The sequence below is a fragment of the Aotus nancymaae genome, unplaced genomic scaffold, assembly GCF_030222135.1.
Source record: "Aotus nancymaae isolate 86718 unplaced genomic scaffold, 86718_ANA_hifiasm-v0.15.2.pri h1tg000057l, whole genome shotgun sequence".
Classification (NCBI taxonomy): Eukaryota; Metazoa; Chordata; class Mammalia; order Primates; family Aotidae; genus Aotus; species Aotus nancymaae.
This window is the reverse complement of record NW_026988471.1, coordinates 42,347,983-42,367,380: the sequence shown is the minus strand read 5'-3', so window position 1 is coordinate 42,367,380 and position 19,398 is coordinate 42,347,983. Positions and strand designations below refer to the sequence as shown.

Sequence of the window (19,398 nt, the reverse complement as noted above, 5' to 3'; positions counted from 1 at the left end):
GGCCTCCCAAAGTGCTGGTATTACAGGCGTGAGCCACTGCGCCCTGCCCGATATATTTCTTTTCTAGTTTGCAAGCAGAGTATTTTAATCTCTGGGACTCCCTAGCACGTAATACTCAAATTCTTTCTAGTTTTCTTTATGTTTTGGATGTAAAACAATTTTCCTAAAATTCTGTCTGCAGACTATGTTCTGCCTGTCGTTTTGGTTTATACATCAAAAATTATGTAGAATGCACAACAAAAGCAAACTTATATTTAACTTACTGTTAAATCATTGAATATTTTTTTTTCTGTATGTGTCATATAGCTTTTGCTGATGTGGAAGGGAAAAATCTAGCTTCTTTGCTGTTACATTGTGTACAACTCACAGATGGAGTGTCACAAATCCATTATGTTAAACAGGTAAGTCTGAATTGATATTAATGGATGCATTTTTAAGAGTATTATGCTATTAAGGATTTTTAAAAATCACTGACAGTTTTTGGCTCCTAATTATTGCATATCAGTTTATCATTAACGAATAGGTATTTTTTTCTTTTCTGTTCATTGTATAATATCCTTTTATTCTAAGCAGCAATAGAAGCCATATTCAGGCTTCTGTCATAATTGAGCTGTAAATAGATAAGGTAGAAGGTAGAAGATAATTGTGTGTACTTCTTTTGTGGAGAATTTTTAATTATATGAAGTTTTAAATATATGAATCTTCAAAACTTTTAAGCAGGCACATTTAAAAGTTAATTTAAAATATAAATATTTTACTTATTAGTATCTCAATATTAGGATTTACCATTTGAGCACGCATAGTTTTTTTTTTTTGGAAAGCAAGTAAATGTATTACTGGTTTTTTAAATAGTGCTACAACTGTTCTTTAGCTGAAGCCATTAACATGTCTGTGATTCTCTGTGGAGGTTGGTCTGGAGGGTAAAGGGAGAGTTGGGGACATAAGTTTAAAAAGTTAATAAGTAGCGAAATAGGTGTTTAAATTGGTATCCTTGACAGTGGAGTATGGAAAACACTTCACATTATAATTGACACTTTGTTTATTTTTTTGAGACAGGGTCTCACTCTCTTATCTAGGCTGGAGTGCACTGGTGCGATCTTGGCTGAACTGCAGCCTCAACTGCCTGGGCTCAAGTGATCCTCTTGCCTCAGCCCCCTGAGTAGCTGGGGCTACAGGCATGCACCACCATACCTGGCTAATTTTTGTATTTTTTTTGTAGAGATAGGGTTTTGCCATGTTGCCCAAGATGGTCTCGAACTCTCCTGGGCTCAAGTGATCTGCTCACCTCAGCCTCCCGAAGTGCTGGGATTACAGGGGTGAGCCACTGTGCCCAGCAATTGAGACTTTAAAGAATATCTAACTATGTTACTTTGCTATACTTGATATTAGAAAAATGACTTCACTGTTTTGTATTACAGATTGTGCCTCTACTGGAGAAAGTAGATAAAAATGGTGTGTGTGATCCCGCTATTCAAAGTTGTTTGGATATTTTAGCAGGCGTTTATCTTTCTTTGAGTCTAAAGAATCCCTTGAAGAAAGTATTGTCAAGGTAAGAAAAAAAGGAAGGGAAGTTGGGTGTTATAAATGTTGAATTTGACCAAAAGTAACTAAAGTTCCTTCCCTGTTTTGATAAAACTGAACTGATAACAGGTCACAAGAAGTTCATTCATGTGGGTTTTTTCTCTGTTTTCAATGATTAGTTACAGCTTTTTAAAAATATAAAAGGCCTTCTTAGGTCACAGACTTAAAAAACAGGCTGTGGGCTGTAGTTTGCTGACTCCTGGCTCAATCCACTTACACTTACTGGTTATGTTTAAATGTCATCTTGCTGTTTTTTCCTCTTTTTGTCCTATTTGTTCTTGGTTTAAATATATATTTACACAGATAACACAGGAATATAGGCTTGATGTAAAAATTTCAAACTATATAAAAGTATATAAAATAAAAAGTAGGGCTTCCATTTCATTGTTTCTGGCTTATCTCACTTTTCTTAGTAAAGATTGTCACTTAACATTTTGGTATTTATCTTTCTAGACTTTTTCTTTGAGGTCAGCATATGTGTGCTACATTCTGCTTTTTAAAATATATATATATGTTTATAAACGAGATTTTACTGTACGTAATGCTCTGTTTTTTTCACTAAAGAATGTCTTAGAGATATTTCCGTGTCACATATAATCCTTTTAAAAAAAAATTATAATAAAAGACACATAACTTAAAACATCAGTCTTAACTTTTTTTTTTTTAATGAATTCTTTTTATTTTTTATTTCTATAGGTTTTTGGGGGACATATGGTATTTGGTTACATAATAAGTACATAATATTACATAATAATAAGTGGTGATTTCTGAGATTTTGGTGCACACATCACCTGAGCAGTGTATACTGTACTTAACAATTTGTAGTCTTTTCTCCCTTACCCACTTCCCACTTCTCACCCTTTCCCCCGAGTCCCCAAAGTCCATTATATGATTCTTTTTTTTTTTTTTTTTTGAGATGGAGTTTCGCTCTTGTTACCCAGGCTGGAGTGCAATGGCGCGATCTTGGCTCACCGCAACTTCTGCCTCCTGGGTTCAGGCAATTCTCCTGCCTCAACCTCCTGAGTAGCTGGGATTACAGGCACGCACCACCATGCCCGGCTAATTTTTTGTATTTTTAGTAGAGACGGGGTTTCACCATGTTGACGAGGATGGTCTCGATCTCTTGACCTCACGATCCACCCGCCTCGGCCTCCCAAAGTGCTGGGATTACAGGCGTGAGCCACCGTGCCCGGCCCCCATTATATGATTCTTAGGGCTTTGCATCCTCATAGCTTAGCTCCCACTTATGAGTGAGAACGTATGATGTTTGAGTCTTAACCATTTTTAAGTGTATGTAGTTCAGTAGTGTTAAGTATATTTACATTGCAGTGCAGTGATCTCTAGAACCTTGTTGTCTGCAAAGCTCTGAGATGCTATACCCATTAAGTAACAACTCCCCATTTCCCACCCAGCCATTGGCAGCCACTTTCCGTTCATGAATTTGATTACCTCATCTTAGTGGAATATTTGTATTTATATTTTTGTGACTGACTTATTTCACTTGACATAATGTCCTTAAGGTTCATCCCTGCTGTAGCATATGGCAGGAATTTCTTTTCATAAGGCTTAATATTCTGTTGTATGTATATACTGCATTTTGTTCATCCATTCATCTTTTCGATGGACATTTGGGTTGCTTCCACTGCTGAGCTCTTGTGAATAATGCTGCTATGAACATGGGTGTGCAAATACCTCTTTGAGATCCTGCTTTCAGTTCTTTTGGATATATACCTAGAAGTGGGATTGCTGGACCATATGGTAATTCTATTTTTAATTTTTTGAGCAACTGTCATACTGTTTTCCATATGCAACATTTTACATTCCCGCCGACAGTCCTTATTCTTAACAGCTATAAATATTCCATAATATAAATATACCAAAATTTAAATGTACCATATATATGGCATGTATACATCTATATATGGTACATATTACATGATTTATATTGCATGGTTTAAAGCAATTTAATCACTCCCCCATTGCAGTGATATTCTTAATCATGTATGTGTATGTGTAGTTATCTGAGATAAATTCCAAGATGTGGAATTTCTGGACCAAAAATTAGGCCTACTGAAATTTTTGATAGATATTGTTAAATTGTACTCCCTCAGACTACCAGTTGAGTTAGAGTCCTTGTTTCTTCTTCATGTATTTCCAACATTGGATAATATCAATCTTTAAATCTTTTAAAATCTAATAAGTGAAAATGCTATCATTGTAATTTGCATATCCCAGATTACTAGTGTTATTGAACATTTTTTCATGTATGGAGTTTGAGTCACTATTTTTTTTTTCATTGTATGTCCTTTGTAAATTTTCTTGTTAGAATGTTTTCTTGGTTTATAAGACTTCTCTATAGGTGATATGCCAAATATATTCTTTTGTTACTTGTCTTTAAACTTTCTCATGGTGTCTTGTCTTTACAAAAATTAAAATTTTATTATGGTTATCAACTCAGCTAATTTGTGTGTATGTGTTTTTCTGAGTTTTGTATCTTGCTACATATACTGTCTTTAATACAAGATTATTTAAAACATTATTTGCAGGCCTTATACTATTTTTTTTTTTTTTTTGCTTAACCTTTATGTCCATCTGGAATTAAGTTTTGAGTGTAGTGTGAGGTAGGGATTCAATTTAGTTTTCTTTTTTATATGGGAAACCACTTACCCAAACTGTTGAATAGTCCATCTTTGCCCACATATTTGGAATGCCACCTCATTGTGTTATATGTTCCTATATAAACATGGGTTTGGTTTCTGATTCGGGTCCATTTGTTCATACATCAACACCACACTTCTATTTACTATAGTTTAATAATATGTTTTAATTATGTATCAGTGTAAGTCATCCTTCTAGTGATTCTTCTTATTCTAAATATTTCCATTTTTGAATTCTTTTCTTCTAGAAAAACTTTGAACTGTCCAGTTATGTTTAAAACAAAGCCTATCGGTTTTGATTTAGATTAATTGAGGCAAAGTTGATATGTTTAATTTATTCATTCGATAAATTTGCATTGACTGCCTACTATGTTTCAGTACTCTTCTAGGAATTGGGGGTAGAATACATGAAACAGTCTAGAATAGAGGTTACATTCTAAGGGGAAGATAGAAAATAGACAAAATAATTAACAATTATAGGATATTAGATTGGCATGAGTGCTATGGAGAAAAAGCTGGGAGGGAGGAAAGGGGATATCAAGGATGGGGTGAGGGTTGCAATTTAAAATATTGTGATCACTTCATGTAGCTTTGCTTAGCTGTGATAAGGTAATTGAGATTGACCTGAAAGGGATGGGGCAGTGATTGTTGGGTATATTTGAGGGACGAGTATTTTGGTTGGAGGAAACAACAGGAGCAGAGACTGGCATGTCAGAACAGAGCAAGGCCATGTAGCTAGAGCTAAGTGAACACGGATCAAAATGAGGTCAAGATTGCGATATGCGCCATTTTAAAAATAGAAAAAAAAAAAGATGAGGTCAGGAGCTAATGGTAGGGCCAGGTTGTGTAGGGAGGACCTTATAGGTCACTGTAAACACTTTGGCTAGTACTATAGCAGAGAAGTATGTTGTTGGAGGCCTTAGGAAGAGAGGTGACATGGTGTTTTAACAGTGTCACTCCCTGCTCTCTTGAGAATAATCTGGGAGAGGGGAGAGAATCAAGGTGGAAGCAGGGAGACCAGACAAGAGCTGATAGGCCAGGAAATTCCAGTGATGGTAGTGTTGAGTTGTAATTTTCTGGCTGTTTTTTGAAGGTTTAGTTTAATATTCCCACATTTGTATGATTCTCTTCCCTCCCCACATATTCTGAGGCTATTAGATTGTTAGATTTTTTTAATACTTGTTTCTTTTTCTAGCTCACTAAATAGCCTACCTGAATTTTTTCTGACTGCGGCTATACACAGTTTTACTTCTCGTCTTCAGGAAGAATTGAATACTACTGACTTATACTCTTATAGGAAAGTAATTGACAATATATCTTCCTGTATGGAGAACTTTAACTTGGGTAAGGCAGCACTTTTCTAGGCCTTTTTCTGGCTAACCCTTCTCATCACATCATAGTTTTTAAATGATACTGATTTTGATCATGAAACTCCTTATCAGTGTTCATTTTTACCTCTACAGGTAGAGCAAGTGTTAATAATCTGCTTAAAAATGGTAAGTCCTATTTATTTTGTTGCATGAGTCATTTTGGAACTGGCTCTTTTAAGTTTCTTGGCAATGGGTAGAGCATTGTAGATAACCAAGGTCCGACATGCTCCTTCTTTTTAAATTTTTACTTCTCTATCATGATACCCTTTTAGATAACAGTGATATAAAAGTTATTGAAGTTAAAGTTCACTGTTTTAAATTCTGGTTTGTCATATTCTTTTTGTTTCAGTGCTTCATTTTCTGCAGAAGAGTTTAATTGAAATCCTGGAAGAAAATAGGCAAGTGCTGTATGTTGGCATTTGTGTGTGCACACTTGGAGTTGTACATTGTCTTTGTACAAAGAAAAATTTAAAGTCTCAGAATGTGGTATTTTCATCCCTGTTTATTAATGTTGTTACTCTTCTTTTTTTTGAGACAGTGTTTTTCTTTGTCACCCAGGTGGGAGTACAGTGGTATTATCATAGGTCATTGCAGCTTCAACCTCCTGGGCTCAAGTGTTCCTATCACCTCAGCCTCCCAAGTAGGTGCAACTATAGGCATGCACCACACCTGACTAATTTTTGTATTTTTTTGGAGACAGAGTCTCACTGTGTTGCCCAGGCTGGTCTTCAACTCTTAGACGCAAGTAATCTACCCACCTTGGCTTCCCAAAGTGTTGGGATTACGGGTGTTAGCTACTATGCCCAGCCCCTCTCTCCATTAATATTAGACCCGATTATTTAAATGTATTTTTTAGAGGTGTGATGTTTAATAAATACAAAATTTTAATATTTAAAATTTATTAAAATATTTAAATAAAAATTTTAAAATGTAATGAATTATTATGATAATAAATGAAAGAACTCTTTTCCTCACCTGAGCATGTTCCTTTTTCATAGCATCCTGTTTTTATTTCATCAGTGAAATATCCTGTTATTTCTTTGAGGATATATTAACGATAGTTTTTGTGTTTTTTTTTAAATCATTTTTACATAGTAGTCTCTGTTTCTTCCAAGTTGCTTTTATCTGTTTGCTGGTTTTGTTCAGTATATTTCCTACTAGAAGCTTTCCTCAGAAGTCTGGGGATCCTTGGCTGGGCAATTATGTGTATCTCTGCCTATCTGTCTATCTGTCTATATCTATATATAAACTTTTTTTTTCTTTGTAACAGGGTTTTGCTCTGTTGCCCAGGCTTGAGTGCAGTGGCACAATCTTGGCTTACTGCACCTCTGCCTCCCCGGGTTCAAGTGATACTCCCACCTCAGTCTCCCAGGTAGCTGGGACTATGGGTGTGTGCCACCATGCTTGGCTAATTTTTTTTTTTTTTTAATTTACATTTTTTGTAGGGATGGGGTCTCACTGTAATGCCCAGGCTAGTCTTGAACTCATTGGCTTAAGTGATCCTCCCTCCTTGGCTCCCAAAGTGCTTGGATTGTAGGCATGAGCCACCGTGCCCAGCCAGGGTAGTCATATTTAATAATGGGACACTGAGAATTGATTTGAATGTCTGTGCCTATGGGTGGAGTTGACTGCAGGTTTTATTGTAGGCTAGTTTAGCTGCACTTTTTCTCAGGGAAACTCTTTCTTGGGGAAACCTAAAGTTGTCAGTATTTTTAGGCCTTTTTGCTTAGGTACTGGATTTGCCATGGAAGAATCTTCCAAACCATTGTCTTTTTTTTTTTTTTTTTTTTTTTTTTTTTTTTTGAGAAGGAGTTTAGCTCTTGTTACCCAGGCTGGAGTGCAATGGCGCGATCTCAGCTCACCGCAACCTCTGCCTCCTGGGTTCAGGCAATTCTCCTGCCTCAGCCTCCTGAGTAGCTGGGATTATAGGCATGCGCCACTATGCCCAGCTAATTTTTTGTATTTTTAGTAGAGACGGGGTTTCACCATGTTGACCAGGATGGTCTCGATCTCTTGACCTCGTGATCCACCCACCTTGGCCTCCCAAAGTGCTGGGATTACAGGCTTGAGCTACCGCGCCCGGCCCTACCAAACCATTGTCTTAATATTCTGGTTGCTGAGTGAGGGAAGAAGGCTGAGGTCTCAGCATTTGGCATGCATTGTGCATGTGTTTACCTAATTCTCCTTTTTGGAATATGTTGCTGCCTTATCGGTGTGTGCTGTCTTCCTCTCCAGACACCTGTTTTACTTTGTCTAAAGATAAACAAGTCTGCTGGCTTGGAGGTATTTATTCAGTCTTCCTGTCTTCAATCCTACATTTACCTCCACATCAAGGAATACCTAGTGCCAACAGTTTTCTGAGCTATTTGGGACTCTACAAATAAGTGGCTTCTGGGCTTTTTCCCTGGCTTAGTATCCACATTTCTTTTTTTTTTTGAGATGGAGTCTTGCTCTTGTTGCCCAGGCTGGAGTGCAATGGTGCGATCTTGGCTCACTGCAAACTCCACTTCCTGGGTTCAAGTGACTCTCCTGCCTCATTCGGAGTAGCTGGTATTACAGGCACCTGCCACCACGCCCAGCTAATTTTTTTGCATTTTTAGTAGAGATGGGGTTTCACTATGTTGGTCAGGCTAGTTACCAACTCTTGACCTCAGGTGATCCACCCGCCTCGGCTTTCCAAAGTGCTGGGATTACAGGCATGAGTCACCGTGCTCGGCCAGTATCCACATTTCTTGATTCTGCTGTCAGTTATCACTCATCCATCTGCTTTGCAGCTTCTGAAATATTATTGTTATTGTCTTGTTGCATATTGGTTGCCTTTAAGAATTTATCTTGTTTTATATTTTAAATCCCATGGCTATTGGTTTAAGGAGTTTCTGGGAGAGAAGAGAAATAATACCTGTATGTCGTCTTTCACTCAGGGTAGCCTTTTGCCTCAGCAGGAGCTCTTTGACTGTCTTTTTTTTTTTTTTTTTTTTTTTGCTGCTCTTCTTTTTGTGCTCATTGTGTAAAGGAGGGTTCTGTCCTTTTTATTTTTTGAACTGTTGATTAACATCGACTTTGGTGTCAGCCATGACCTATATACTCAGGATTCCCAGATTTATTACTCCAAGTTAGGTCTCTTTCCTGAGTGGTAGACTGATACAGTCAGTTGGCTTGTGGACATCTCAGCTTGGACGTTTTATAGGTACCTCAAATTCAGTGTGTCTAAAAGAAAGGAAATTTTATTTTTTTAAAAAAGTATTTTCCTATAGCCCCAAGTTACCTCTATTCTACTTTCTGTCTTTTGGAATTTGCCTGTTCTAGGTGCTGCTTATGAATAGAATCATATGATATTTGCCCTTTTGTGTCAGGCTTATTTCATTTATGTTTCCTTTTTTTGAGATAAGCTCTGGTTCTGTCACCCAAGCTGGAGTGCAGGATCTTGGCTCACTGCAGTCTCTGCCTCCCAAGCTCAAGCAATCCTTCCATCTCAGCCTCTGGAGTAGCAGGGACCACAGATGTCCACCACTATGCCCTGCTAGTTTTTATATTTTTGGTAGAGATGGGGTTTCAGCATATTGCCCTGGCTGGTTTCAAACTCCTGCGCTCAAGCAATCCCCCTGCCTTAGCCTCCCAAAGTGCTGGGATTACAGGCTTGTTTTCAAGGGTCATCCATGTTGGGCATATATCAGAATTTCATTCCTTTTTGTGGCTGAGTAACGTCCCATTGTATGTGTAGACCACATGTTGTTAATCCATCTGTCAATGGACATTTGGTCTCTTTCTACCTTTTGGCTGTTGTGAATAATGCTGCTATAAACACTGGTGTACAAGTATATATATCTTTGAGTCTCTGCTTTCAGCTGTTGTGGGTATATATGTAGAAGTGGAATCATAAAATAATTCTATTTTTAACTTTTTGAGGAACTACCAAGTTGTTTTTCCTAACTTTTGCCTTAATAGGATTATTCTGTGTTTTGCTGTGTTGAGAACTGACTGAGAGGGACAAGGACAGAAGCTGCGAGACCAGTTAGGAGGCTATGGCAATAACCAAAGGGAGAGATGAGAGTGGCTCAGGCCAAGATGTAGCAGTGGAGTTGGTCTGATTCTAGATGTATTTTGAAGTTAGAACCAACAGGATTTTCTTATAGATGGGATGGAGAGGAGAGGAGGCAAAGGTGATTGCAGTGTTTTTGTAGGTTGAAGATCCAGCAGGTATAGCAGATTTGGAGTTGAAGATAAGTTCACTCATTTAGAGATGTCTGTTAGACATCCAAGTAAAAATACCAGGAAGTTAGATATACCAGGAAGGAATTAGAAAGCTCTGTGTTAGAGTTAAAAATTTGGGAATTATCAGCATGTAGATATAATTTAAAGCCGATAAGCTAAAAGAGATCAGCAAGGGAGAGAATTAGATGGAGAAAAGAAGAGGAATAAACACTGAGTCCTGGAGATTACTGGCATAAAAAGATCAGGGAGAAGAGGCTGATTTAGTCAAGGTAGCTGAGAAGGAGTGTTGGTGAAATAGGTGAAAATCTAGGAGAGCCTGGCATTTTAGAAGTCAGGGAGGGGCTGGACATGGTGGCTCACCCCTGCAATCCCAACACTTTGGGAGGACAAGGTGGGCTGATCACTTGAGGTCAGGAGTTCGAGACCAGCCTAACCAACATGGAGAAACCCCCATCTCTACTAAAAATATAAACATAAGCCAGGCAGAATGGCATGCCTGTAATCCCAGCTACTCAGGAGGGTGAGGCAGGAGAATCGCTTGAACCCCAGAGGCCAAGGTTGCAGTGCGCCCAGATTGCGCCACTGCACTCCTGGGAAACAGAGCAAGAGTCCGTCTCAAAAAAAAAAAAAAAGGAGGAAAAATATATCAACATTGAGGAAGTGTTCATGTTTTTAAGTTCTGTCATTTATTCTTTTTCTTTTTTTAAATGGTGTCTTGCTCTGTTGCCCAGGCTGGAGTGCCATGGTGCCATCTTGGCTTACTGCAACCTCTGCCTTGGGTTCAAATGATTCTCCTGTTTCAACCTCCTGAGTAGCTGGGATTACAGGTGTGTGTCACTATACCTGGCCTAATTTTTGTATTTTTGGTACAGACATGGTTTTGCCACATTGGCCAAGCTGGTCCCAAACTCCAGACCTCAAATGATCTGCCTGCCTCAGCCTCCCAAAGTGCTGGGATTACAGGTGTGAGCCACTTCACTCACCTGGTCTGAGTTCTGTCACTCATTCTTGATTTCTTATCTTTGCCCTAAAAGAAGTGAAGTTAGTTATTGGCTGAGAAAGAGGGACATGTTGGTAAGGGAAGGGTATTGAAAGTTTGCAATTAATGTCTACATAATTGGAATGTTTATGGGGATGGAAGAGAGAGGAAAACATTATAATTTAAAACTGATTTTGGGCCTTTGAGGAATGTATTTATTTTGCAGAGAATTATAAATGTTCACACTTTTATTTGAATTTCCTTTTGTAATGTCTTTTCTTCTTTATAGAAAATGTGCTGGAAATCATATTATTCAAACACAGTTAATGAATGACTTACTGGTAGGCATTAGAGTTTCAATGGTATTAGTACAGAAAGTACAGGATTTCCAGGAAGATCTTTGGAAGGCTTCTAGTTCTCCCATATGGCAAAATATGTGTGGATTGCTGAGTATTTTTACCAAGTTTTTAATCGATGGTAAGTGTAACAAATTATATGCAAATGATATATAGTTGACAGTTAAAATTGAGTGCCAATCAGCTTTTCCTTCTGATAGTATGAAATATGATACTTAACTGAGATGCTTCTCAACATGGAGGAAGGCCCTGGATTACATGGTATTAGTTCTTTTTTTTTTTTTTTTTTTTTTGGAAACCAAATCCTGCTCTGCCACGCAGGCTGGAGTGCAGTGTCGAGATCTTGGTTTGCTGTAACCTCTGCATCTTGGGTTTCACATCCCAGGTTCAAGTGATTCTCATGCCTCAGCCTCCTGTAGCTGGGATTATGGGAGGGTGCCACCACACCTGACTAATTTTTTGTATTTTTAGTAGAGACAAAGTTTCGCCATGTTGGCCAGGCTGTTCTCAAACTCCTGGCCTCAAGTGATCTGCCCACATCAGCCTCCCAAAGTGCTGGGATTACAGGTGTGAGCCACTGCACCCAGGATGGCTGAGTTCTAGTTCTTGCCTTAGAAGATAGGTTCAAGGGTGATCACCTTTTAATAATTTATTAAGCATCCATTTGTTTTCAGTCACTTTTTTGGAATCGGTGGTTATAACTCTCTTACATGCTTTTGGAATCAGTGGTTTATTATTATAATAAGATTAATAAAAAAGTGATACCTAACACAACTATTTATATAAGAAGTTAAATTATCCTTTTTCTCTTCATCTCCCATTCTATATGGTAATATATGTATGAATGTAACTTAATTAAAACATGCTCATGGGATCTCTTTAAAGCTCTTGTTAGTAAAAAACAGTAACTGACTCTGGTTTTGCTAGGCTGATTGGAAAACAATAGCATCTCACTGTTTTTAACCCTGATAATGAAAGTCCTAGCTATATTTTGTCCAATTAGTATTTCCATTTTTCTTTTTGCCTGGGTTCTCAGGTACTGAAAGGAAAGTAATTAAAGTACTTTTATTAAGACATAACTTACAGAAAACTTTTCAGAGGTTATTTGCTTTTTAAAAGAGGACTCTGTTAGTCTTTAAAAAAAGATTCTCTAATTAAATGTAGAGAAGACATGATTTTAATATGAGGTACCTTCTTTTCTGAAAAGTTGATGGCATCTAATCAGTACTATTTTTTCCATCATTTTAAAGCTTTATAAAAATCAGTAAAGTGTTTAGCTGCAAGTAACTGAAAACCAGACCTCCTTTCCCACATAACAAGTTCAGAGGCAGGTAATCCAGAACTGCTATAGGCAGTGTATGACCCACACATTTTCTGCTTTTCTGCTGTGCCATCTTTAACAAGTTGGCTTTCATCCACATTTGTTGCCTCATGGTTGCCTTATGATTGCTGTAGCTCCAGACATGTCTTTATTCAAGGCAGGAAGAAGGAAGGCCAGTTGCATCTTTTACTTTTAATCATGATACTCAAATGACTTTGGCTTACATCCTGTTGGCCTGAACTCTCTTATATGCTTACCTTTAGTTGCAAAGAAGAGTGAAGAAGCAAGTACCCTGTTTTGGCTGGGTGTGTAGCTTCCTCAATCAGAGTCACAGTTTTGTTATCAGGGATGAAGGGCAGAGTGGATATTTAGTACATAATTTATGATGTCATACTTCTTTCCCCAGGTTGAATGATAGCCCCAGGTATTAGAGGCTAATAGAGATAAAAAGAAGATACCAAGTCAAAACTGTTTGGTTGCTATGGGTACAGTGTCAGTGCTAGCAAAGTTTGTAATTAGCACTTACTTATGTACATTCTTTACACAAGCCCTGAGATCTCTTTATGAAGAAGTCTGTGTATGTGGTGGTTGGGATACAGAGGCATTGGTGGAGGGGAGGGGACAGGTGGTGTTGCTGTTAGGTTTTCTGGGAAGCAGTAGTTGAAGAGGAAGAAAGTGGATATTAGAGGAGAGAGGAAGGAATCACATTTATTGAGTATCTACATGCTGGGCTTAAAAGCCTTTATATTCATTATTCATCTAAACCTGACAAACACTGTGTCAGTTAAGAGTTATCCCATTTTACAGAAGAGGAAACAGAGTCCCTGGAATGTTAAATAACTTCTGTAAGACTATTCACCCAGGAAATGGTCAGACTAGAAATTGTACCCAGGCCTGTCTGGCTGCTCAGCATCTGCTCTTTCCACTGTACCAGAATATTCATCATTTAACACAAGCTCTCTCCTTTTTTTCCAAATAGATGATCTATTACAGACTATACAGAGCACATCTGGATTAGCTATTATTCTTTTTATTAAGACTATGTTGCACCCATCTGAAAAGACTCCTCATTTGGTAAGTGCATCTCATTTTTAGAATTGTACTTTATTGGGAGAGTATGTTTAAAAAATATTTTTGGCTTGGTGCAGTGGTTTACATTTATAATCCCGACACTTTGTGAGGCCAAGGCGGGAGGATCACTTGAGACCAGGAGTTTGAGATCAGCCTGAGCAGTTTAGCAAGACATTGTCTCTACAAAAAATAAAAAAATTAGCTAGATACGGTAGGTATGGTGATGCACAGCTGTATCCCAGCTCTGAGAGGTTGAGGTGGGAGGATCACTTGAGACCAGGAGTTTAAGGCAGCAGTGGGATAAGATTGAACCAGCCTGGACAACAGAGTGAGACCTTGTCTCTTAAAACAGTTAACAATATTTTTAAAGAACTGAATTAATTTTTTTTTTTTGCATTGTCTGGATCTTTCTGATGACCCTTTTCTCTTATAATAAGAGACAATTCCAAAAATTCAGATAAAGCAAAAATAACAAAAAGACAGTAACAGTCACCTGTAAGTCCATCTCACAAAGATAATCACTATTAATATTTTTGATGTATATTGTAGTTTTTTCTAGTGCTATTTGTTCAGTGTCACCTCTGATTAGTATCTTAAATGATATTTTTAACGTTAAAATTATGCATATTAATGCATAGATATATACACAGTAATAACTTTTCTGATAAATATGTTCTTTATTAAGAATAACCCAAATCATGTACCTTAGATGTGCAGCATGCTAGATAGTCAATTGTTCAGTAAATTTGCTTCTTATAGAAAGTATAATTTGATAATTTAGCTCACAATCTTTGTATTTTTTACTAGTAGGTTTCTTTTTTTGCTTGCTATATTATATGGAAACTTATTTTTTTTTTAGCTGACCTTAGAAAAATATATGTGCATTATTTTATGAGATCACACAAAGTAGTTATCTTTGGATAAGTTGAAAATGTTTATTTCTCAAATCACCTCTAAAAGTATGTTAAAAAAAAAAAAAGCACTTGTTAAGCTTATCCACTTGCAGGTGGTGATGTGTTGTGCTCTGCCAGTACATGCCAGCCAGCAAAATCATTCACATACTTGATGTAATTTTTTTCCCTTTAACATTAGTATAATTATCGTAACATTTGTGGCTATTTTATTGTTGGGTTTAGTCATTTTTCCTAGGATAGTTTAGGGGAAAGAGATGTTTTGGGTTTGTATTTTGAAATCTCTCTGAAAAAGTTTTAAAAGCTTTGTATGTATTAGCTCTGCCATATTTTTCCAGATTAGCAGTTTGCTGCTTCATTCAGTGGACTGTACCAGCACCCCCGAGTGGTTTATGAGCAGCTGCAGGAGCCTCTGTTGTGCTGACGTCTCTGAGTCAGCTGTCTTATTCCTGTGTCAGGGGACACTTGCCATGTTGGACTGGCAGAATGGGAGCATGGGCCCAAGTGGGGAGGCCCTGCTCTTGGATACTGCACATGTTTTGTTCACCTTGAGTTCACAGTGAGTTCTGATGCTACTGTTTCATATTTTGTTTCGCTTGTAAGACATTTAAAAGATGCAGCCCAAAAGCTGGAGTGGTTTGTGCCTCTAATCCCAGCTACCCTCCCGGTAAGCTGAGGCAAGGGGATCGCTCGAGGCCAGGAGTTCAAAACCAGCCTGGGTGACATGGTGAGACCCCATTTGTGTGGGGCATGTGCCTGTAGTCTCAACTACTTGGGAGGCTGAGGTGGGAGGATTGCTTGAACCCAGGAGGCCGAGGATGCTGTGAGGTATGATTGCACCTCAGGCCTGGGGGACGGAGTGAGATCCTGTCTCAGTCAATCAGTCAATCAATCAATAAAATTATTGCTGCAGGTTAGCCTATAAAGAACATTTCTAAAATTCATTTTTAACATTTTCAATATTATGTTCAAAAACTATAAAAATTTTTATATGTATAATACTTTAGAATTTATGAAGAACTTCCACATAGGTAATTTAATGTGATGCTCATATGGCTAATAAATAGGATAAGAAACTAATTTGTTGAATGGGCAAAGGGAGCCTTAGAAAAGTAAATGCTTACCTACAAGCATATTGCTAATAAGAACCTGAAGCAGCAGTGTTAGAAGGTCTTCTGACTTCATGGGGCAGTATTTTGTATTTTTGTGTTTTTGCCATAATGGCTGAAAGTGATCATGTATATAAAATGTCAAAACATGTATCTGGCTTGATAATAATGAACATACGAATAAAGGAGGAAAACTAAAATAATTTTTTAAATATTGGAGCTATAATTTATATACTATGCAGTTCTTAAGTTTAAAACGTACAATTCAGTTTATTATTCACAAAGTTGTACAACAACCACCATTTCTAAATTAATTTTTAATATTCTCTATGCTATCATTGTTTTCTTTTTTAAAAATCTTTTCCTCAAATTCTTTTTTACCGTCATATTTTAAAACTATAAAAATTTCTGTATGTGTAGTGCTTTAGAATTTATGAAGAACTTTAACATAGGTAATCTAAAATGATCCTCACAAGTCTGGTAAACCATCAACATTTCTAAAATTAATTTTTAACATTTTAAAAATTAATTCAAGCAACTTTAGAATATTTTTTTATCATAGAGAAGCCCCATTTCCCCAATCATCTCCAACCCTTGGCTTTCCTTATGTTTTAAATTACATGTGTAGGCTGAGTGCAGTGGCTCATACCTGTAATCCCAGCGCTTTGGGAGGCTGAGGCGGGTGGATCACTTGAGGTCAGGAGTTTGAGACTAGCCTGGTCAAATGGTGAAACCTCGTCTCTACTAAAAATACAAAAAATTAGCCAGGCACGGTGGTGGGCGCCTGTAATCCCAGCTACTGGGGAGGCCGAGGCAGGAGAATTGCTTGAACCTGAGAGGCAGAGGTTGCAGTGAGCTGAGATCTTGCCATTGCACTCCAGCCTGGGCGACAGAGCAAGACCCCGTCTCAAAAACATAAATAAATAAATAAATTACATGTGTAGTCATCACCACAATCAAGGTAGTGAATATTGAATATTTCCATCATCCCCCAAATTTTCCTATGTCCCATTCTGGACTATTGTTACTATTTTTGTGACAAAGTCTTGCTCTGTCACCTAGGCTGGAGTGTAGTGACGTGATCGCAGCTCATTCCAGTCTCACTCCTAAGCTCAAGCAATCCTCCTACCTCAGCCTCCAAAGTAGCTGGGACTGCAGGTGTGTGTCACCACACCCAGCTAACTTTTTGAATTATTTATAGACAGATCTCACTGTATTGCCTATGCTGGTCTTGAACTCCTTTCTGGATTATTTTTTACAAGGTGAAAAGATTCATATAGAAATTTCAGATCTGTTTTGGCTTTACTTGTAGTTTTTTGTTCTTATAAATTTAATAATGATTGAAATTTATGTTCATTCTTTGTATTTAATATTTTAAAGTCTAAATTATTATAAAACGAAATTTCTTTTACTAGTCAGTTTACGATAATGGCTCATGGCTCATTTTTCTTCAGGATTAAAGAGCCAACGCTGGAAATGTTTCTGTCTAGAATCTTGGCATCCTGGACTAATTCAGCTATACAAGTTCTTGAATCAAGTTCCCCGAGCCTAAGGGACAGCCTGAATGGGAATTCAAGTATAGTTGGGAGACTTTTGGAATATGTCTATACCCATTGGGAACATCCATTGGATGCTCTGAGACACCAAACCAAAATCATGTTCAGAAATCTTCTCCAAATGCACCAGCTCACTGTGGAAGGTGCAGATTTGGTTCCTGATCCTTTCTTTGTGGAATTGACTGAGAGTCTTCTACGATTGGAATGGCATATTAAAGGAAAGTACACATGCCTTGGTTGTTTGGTAGAGTGCATAGGAATTGAACATATTTTGGCTATAGATAAAACTATTCCATCTCAAATCTTAGAGGTGATGGGGGACCAGTCACTGGTACCTTATGCAAGTGACCTCTTGGAAACCATGTTTAAAAATCATAAGAGTCATTTGAAATCTCAGACTGCTGAGAGTACTTGGATTGTCCAGTGGCATGAGACTTGGGTTTCTCCTCTCCTTTTTATACTGTGTGAAGGAAACTTGGATCAAAAGTCTTACGTGATTGATTATTACTTGCCAAAATTATTAAGTTACAGCCCTGAAAGCTTACAGTACATGGTAAAGATTCTTCAGACTTCTATTGATGCTAAAACTGGTAAGAAAAATGCATTTTTGTTTTAGTAATTTCTAGTTATGATGCTTAAATGTAAGCAGCTATGCAGATACTAAGCATATTCAAATTTAAATATTATCACTTCTATTAATAGTAAAGGAGGAGATTAATGATAGATGTTTCAGTTTAAAACGAATGTTCCTGTATATAGCTGAATGGAGTTTTTTGGCTGAAGTCATTTCTACAAGCTAAAGAATGATTCCACTTACAATGGTAAACTTCCCTTTGTTACAAGGTTTTAATTCATTTTTTCAACTTCTGAATTTATTTTGTTGTATTATTGGAATAAAAGTTTGTCTTATATAATTTATTTATTCAAATGATTGAGACAATAATTAAAAGTTGTGTTAGGCAAGGTTAAAGACAGGTAACTTGGCAGTAGCAAGTTTTTTTTCTGGGGAAGGGACAAAATTCAGAGGCATGATCTCGAGAAATAGCCATCTATCGTTATTTAGACTAGGGGTAAACATCCCATTGAAACTCACAAACCCTACAGGAATCACTGCCTTCAAACATAATTCAGGATGTTTAAAGTGATGATCATGACACAGCATATAAATCTTAAAATTATCATTTCTGTTTAACAAAGCAAGAATGTAGCATGCTACAGTATAATTTTAAGAAATATTTTCAACTAAAATTGTTAAAAACTTTCATGCTTCAAAGAGTAACCATGAGATAGGAGGAAAATTTGATTCCTGTATGCATAAATAAGCCATTATTTGTAATTTTTGACAATAATAGTTCTTGCCTTTTTGCAAAGCCATCTGAAATGCAGGATTCAAGAATCTGTTCTGAAGTAAGGTTGTCTTTTTTTTTATATCAAGCTGCCCTGTCTTCTTGGTAATGGCTGATGTCCTAGCCTCTGAAACCAGCAGACCCTTTGTGATCCATTTTTAATCTTCTTTACTAGTCTTCTTTACTTTTTAATCTTCTTTACTAGTGACTAGAAACAGTCACTCCAAAATATGCAAATAGGTTTAGCGTTTTCTTTTAGAGAAATAATAGTCTGTAGCCACTGATGTGTTTATTTCTCCACCTGATTTTTTTCTTACTTTACTTCCTGATTCACTTTCTAGGTGTTAGGAAAAAAGTGAAAATGTTAGCAAGTGAATAATGACTTCTTTATGTTAACAGTAGAGAATTATGCTTACTTGAAATGATTGACAAAAGAACAAATCATTTTAAATAATGATTATTTTAGAATAGGAACTTTATGTTAGAATTTACTTTAAAATGTGATTTTTATTTATTGAAATAAAATATTAATTGGAAACATGAAAATTAGCAGCTGATAAGTATGGTAGTCATTGCATAATACAGTAATGGTCTTTGTTACTGTGCTTTCAGGACAAGAGCAGTCTTTCTCATCCTTAGGGTCTTGTAATAGCAGGGGGGCTCTGGGGGCTTTGATGGCATGCCTGCGAATAGCTAGAGCTCATGGACATCTTCAGTCTGCAGCTGATACCTGGGAGAACCTCGTGTCTGGTACAAGAATAAAGCAAGGCTTAGTTCATCACCATTGCCAAGTAAGTAAAGAAAATTACCTGGATTTGTATATGCAGTAGATCCCTTTCATGTAGCAGTTTAATATAGAGGGCCCTCCATTGTGTCCTGCACTGTTTTAGGGAGTTCATAAAGAGAATGAGTAGAACCCCAGTCTTCCA

At 37.2% G+C, this 19,398-nt stretch overlaps 1 protein-coding gene across 6 annotated transcripts in view; it reads left to right on the top strand.

Annotated features, from left to right (window-relative positions):
• Positions 1–19,398, top strand: part of THADA (THADA armadillo repeat containing) — a 357,394-nt gene that overhangs the window by 3,688 nt on the left and 334,308 nt on the right. For all 6 annotated transcript variants that reach the window (XM_064364035.1, XM_064364033.1, XM_064364034.1 and 3 more), the window contains exons 4-13: positions 307–401; positions 1,419–1,549; positions 5,434–5,582; positions 5,702–5,734; positions 5,958–6,006; positions 11,089–11,276; positions 13,456–13,550; positions 14,797–15,017; positions 17,022–17,713; positions 19,082–19,260. In XM_064364035.1, coding sequence (XP_064220105.1) covers positions 307–401; positions 1,419–1,549; positions 5,434–5,582; positions 5,702–5,734; positions 5,958–6,006; positions 11,089–11,276; positions 13,456–13,550; positions 14,797–15,017; positions 17,022–17,713; positions 19,082–19,260 — 1,832 coding nt within the window. The remainder of the gene's footprint in view (positions 1–306; positions 402–1,418; positions 1,550–5,433; positions 5,583–5,701; positions 5,735–5,957; positions 6,007–11,088; positions 11,277–13,455; positions 13,551–14,796; positions 15,018–17,021; positions 17,714–19,081; positions 19,261–19,398) is intronic.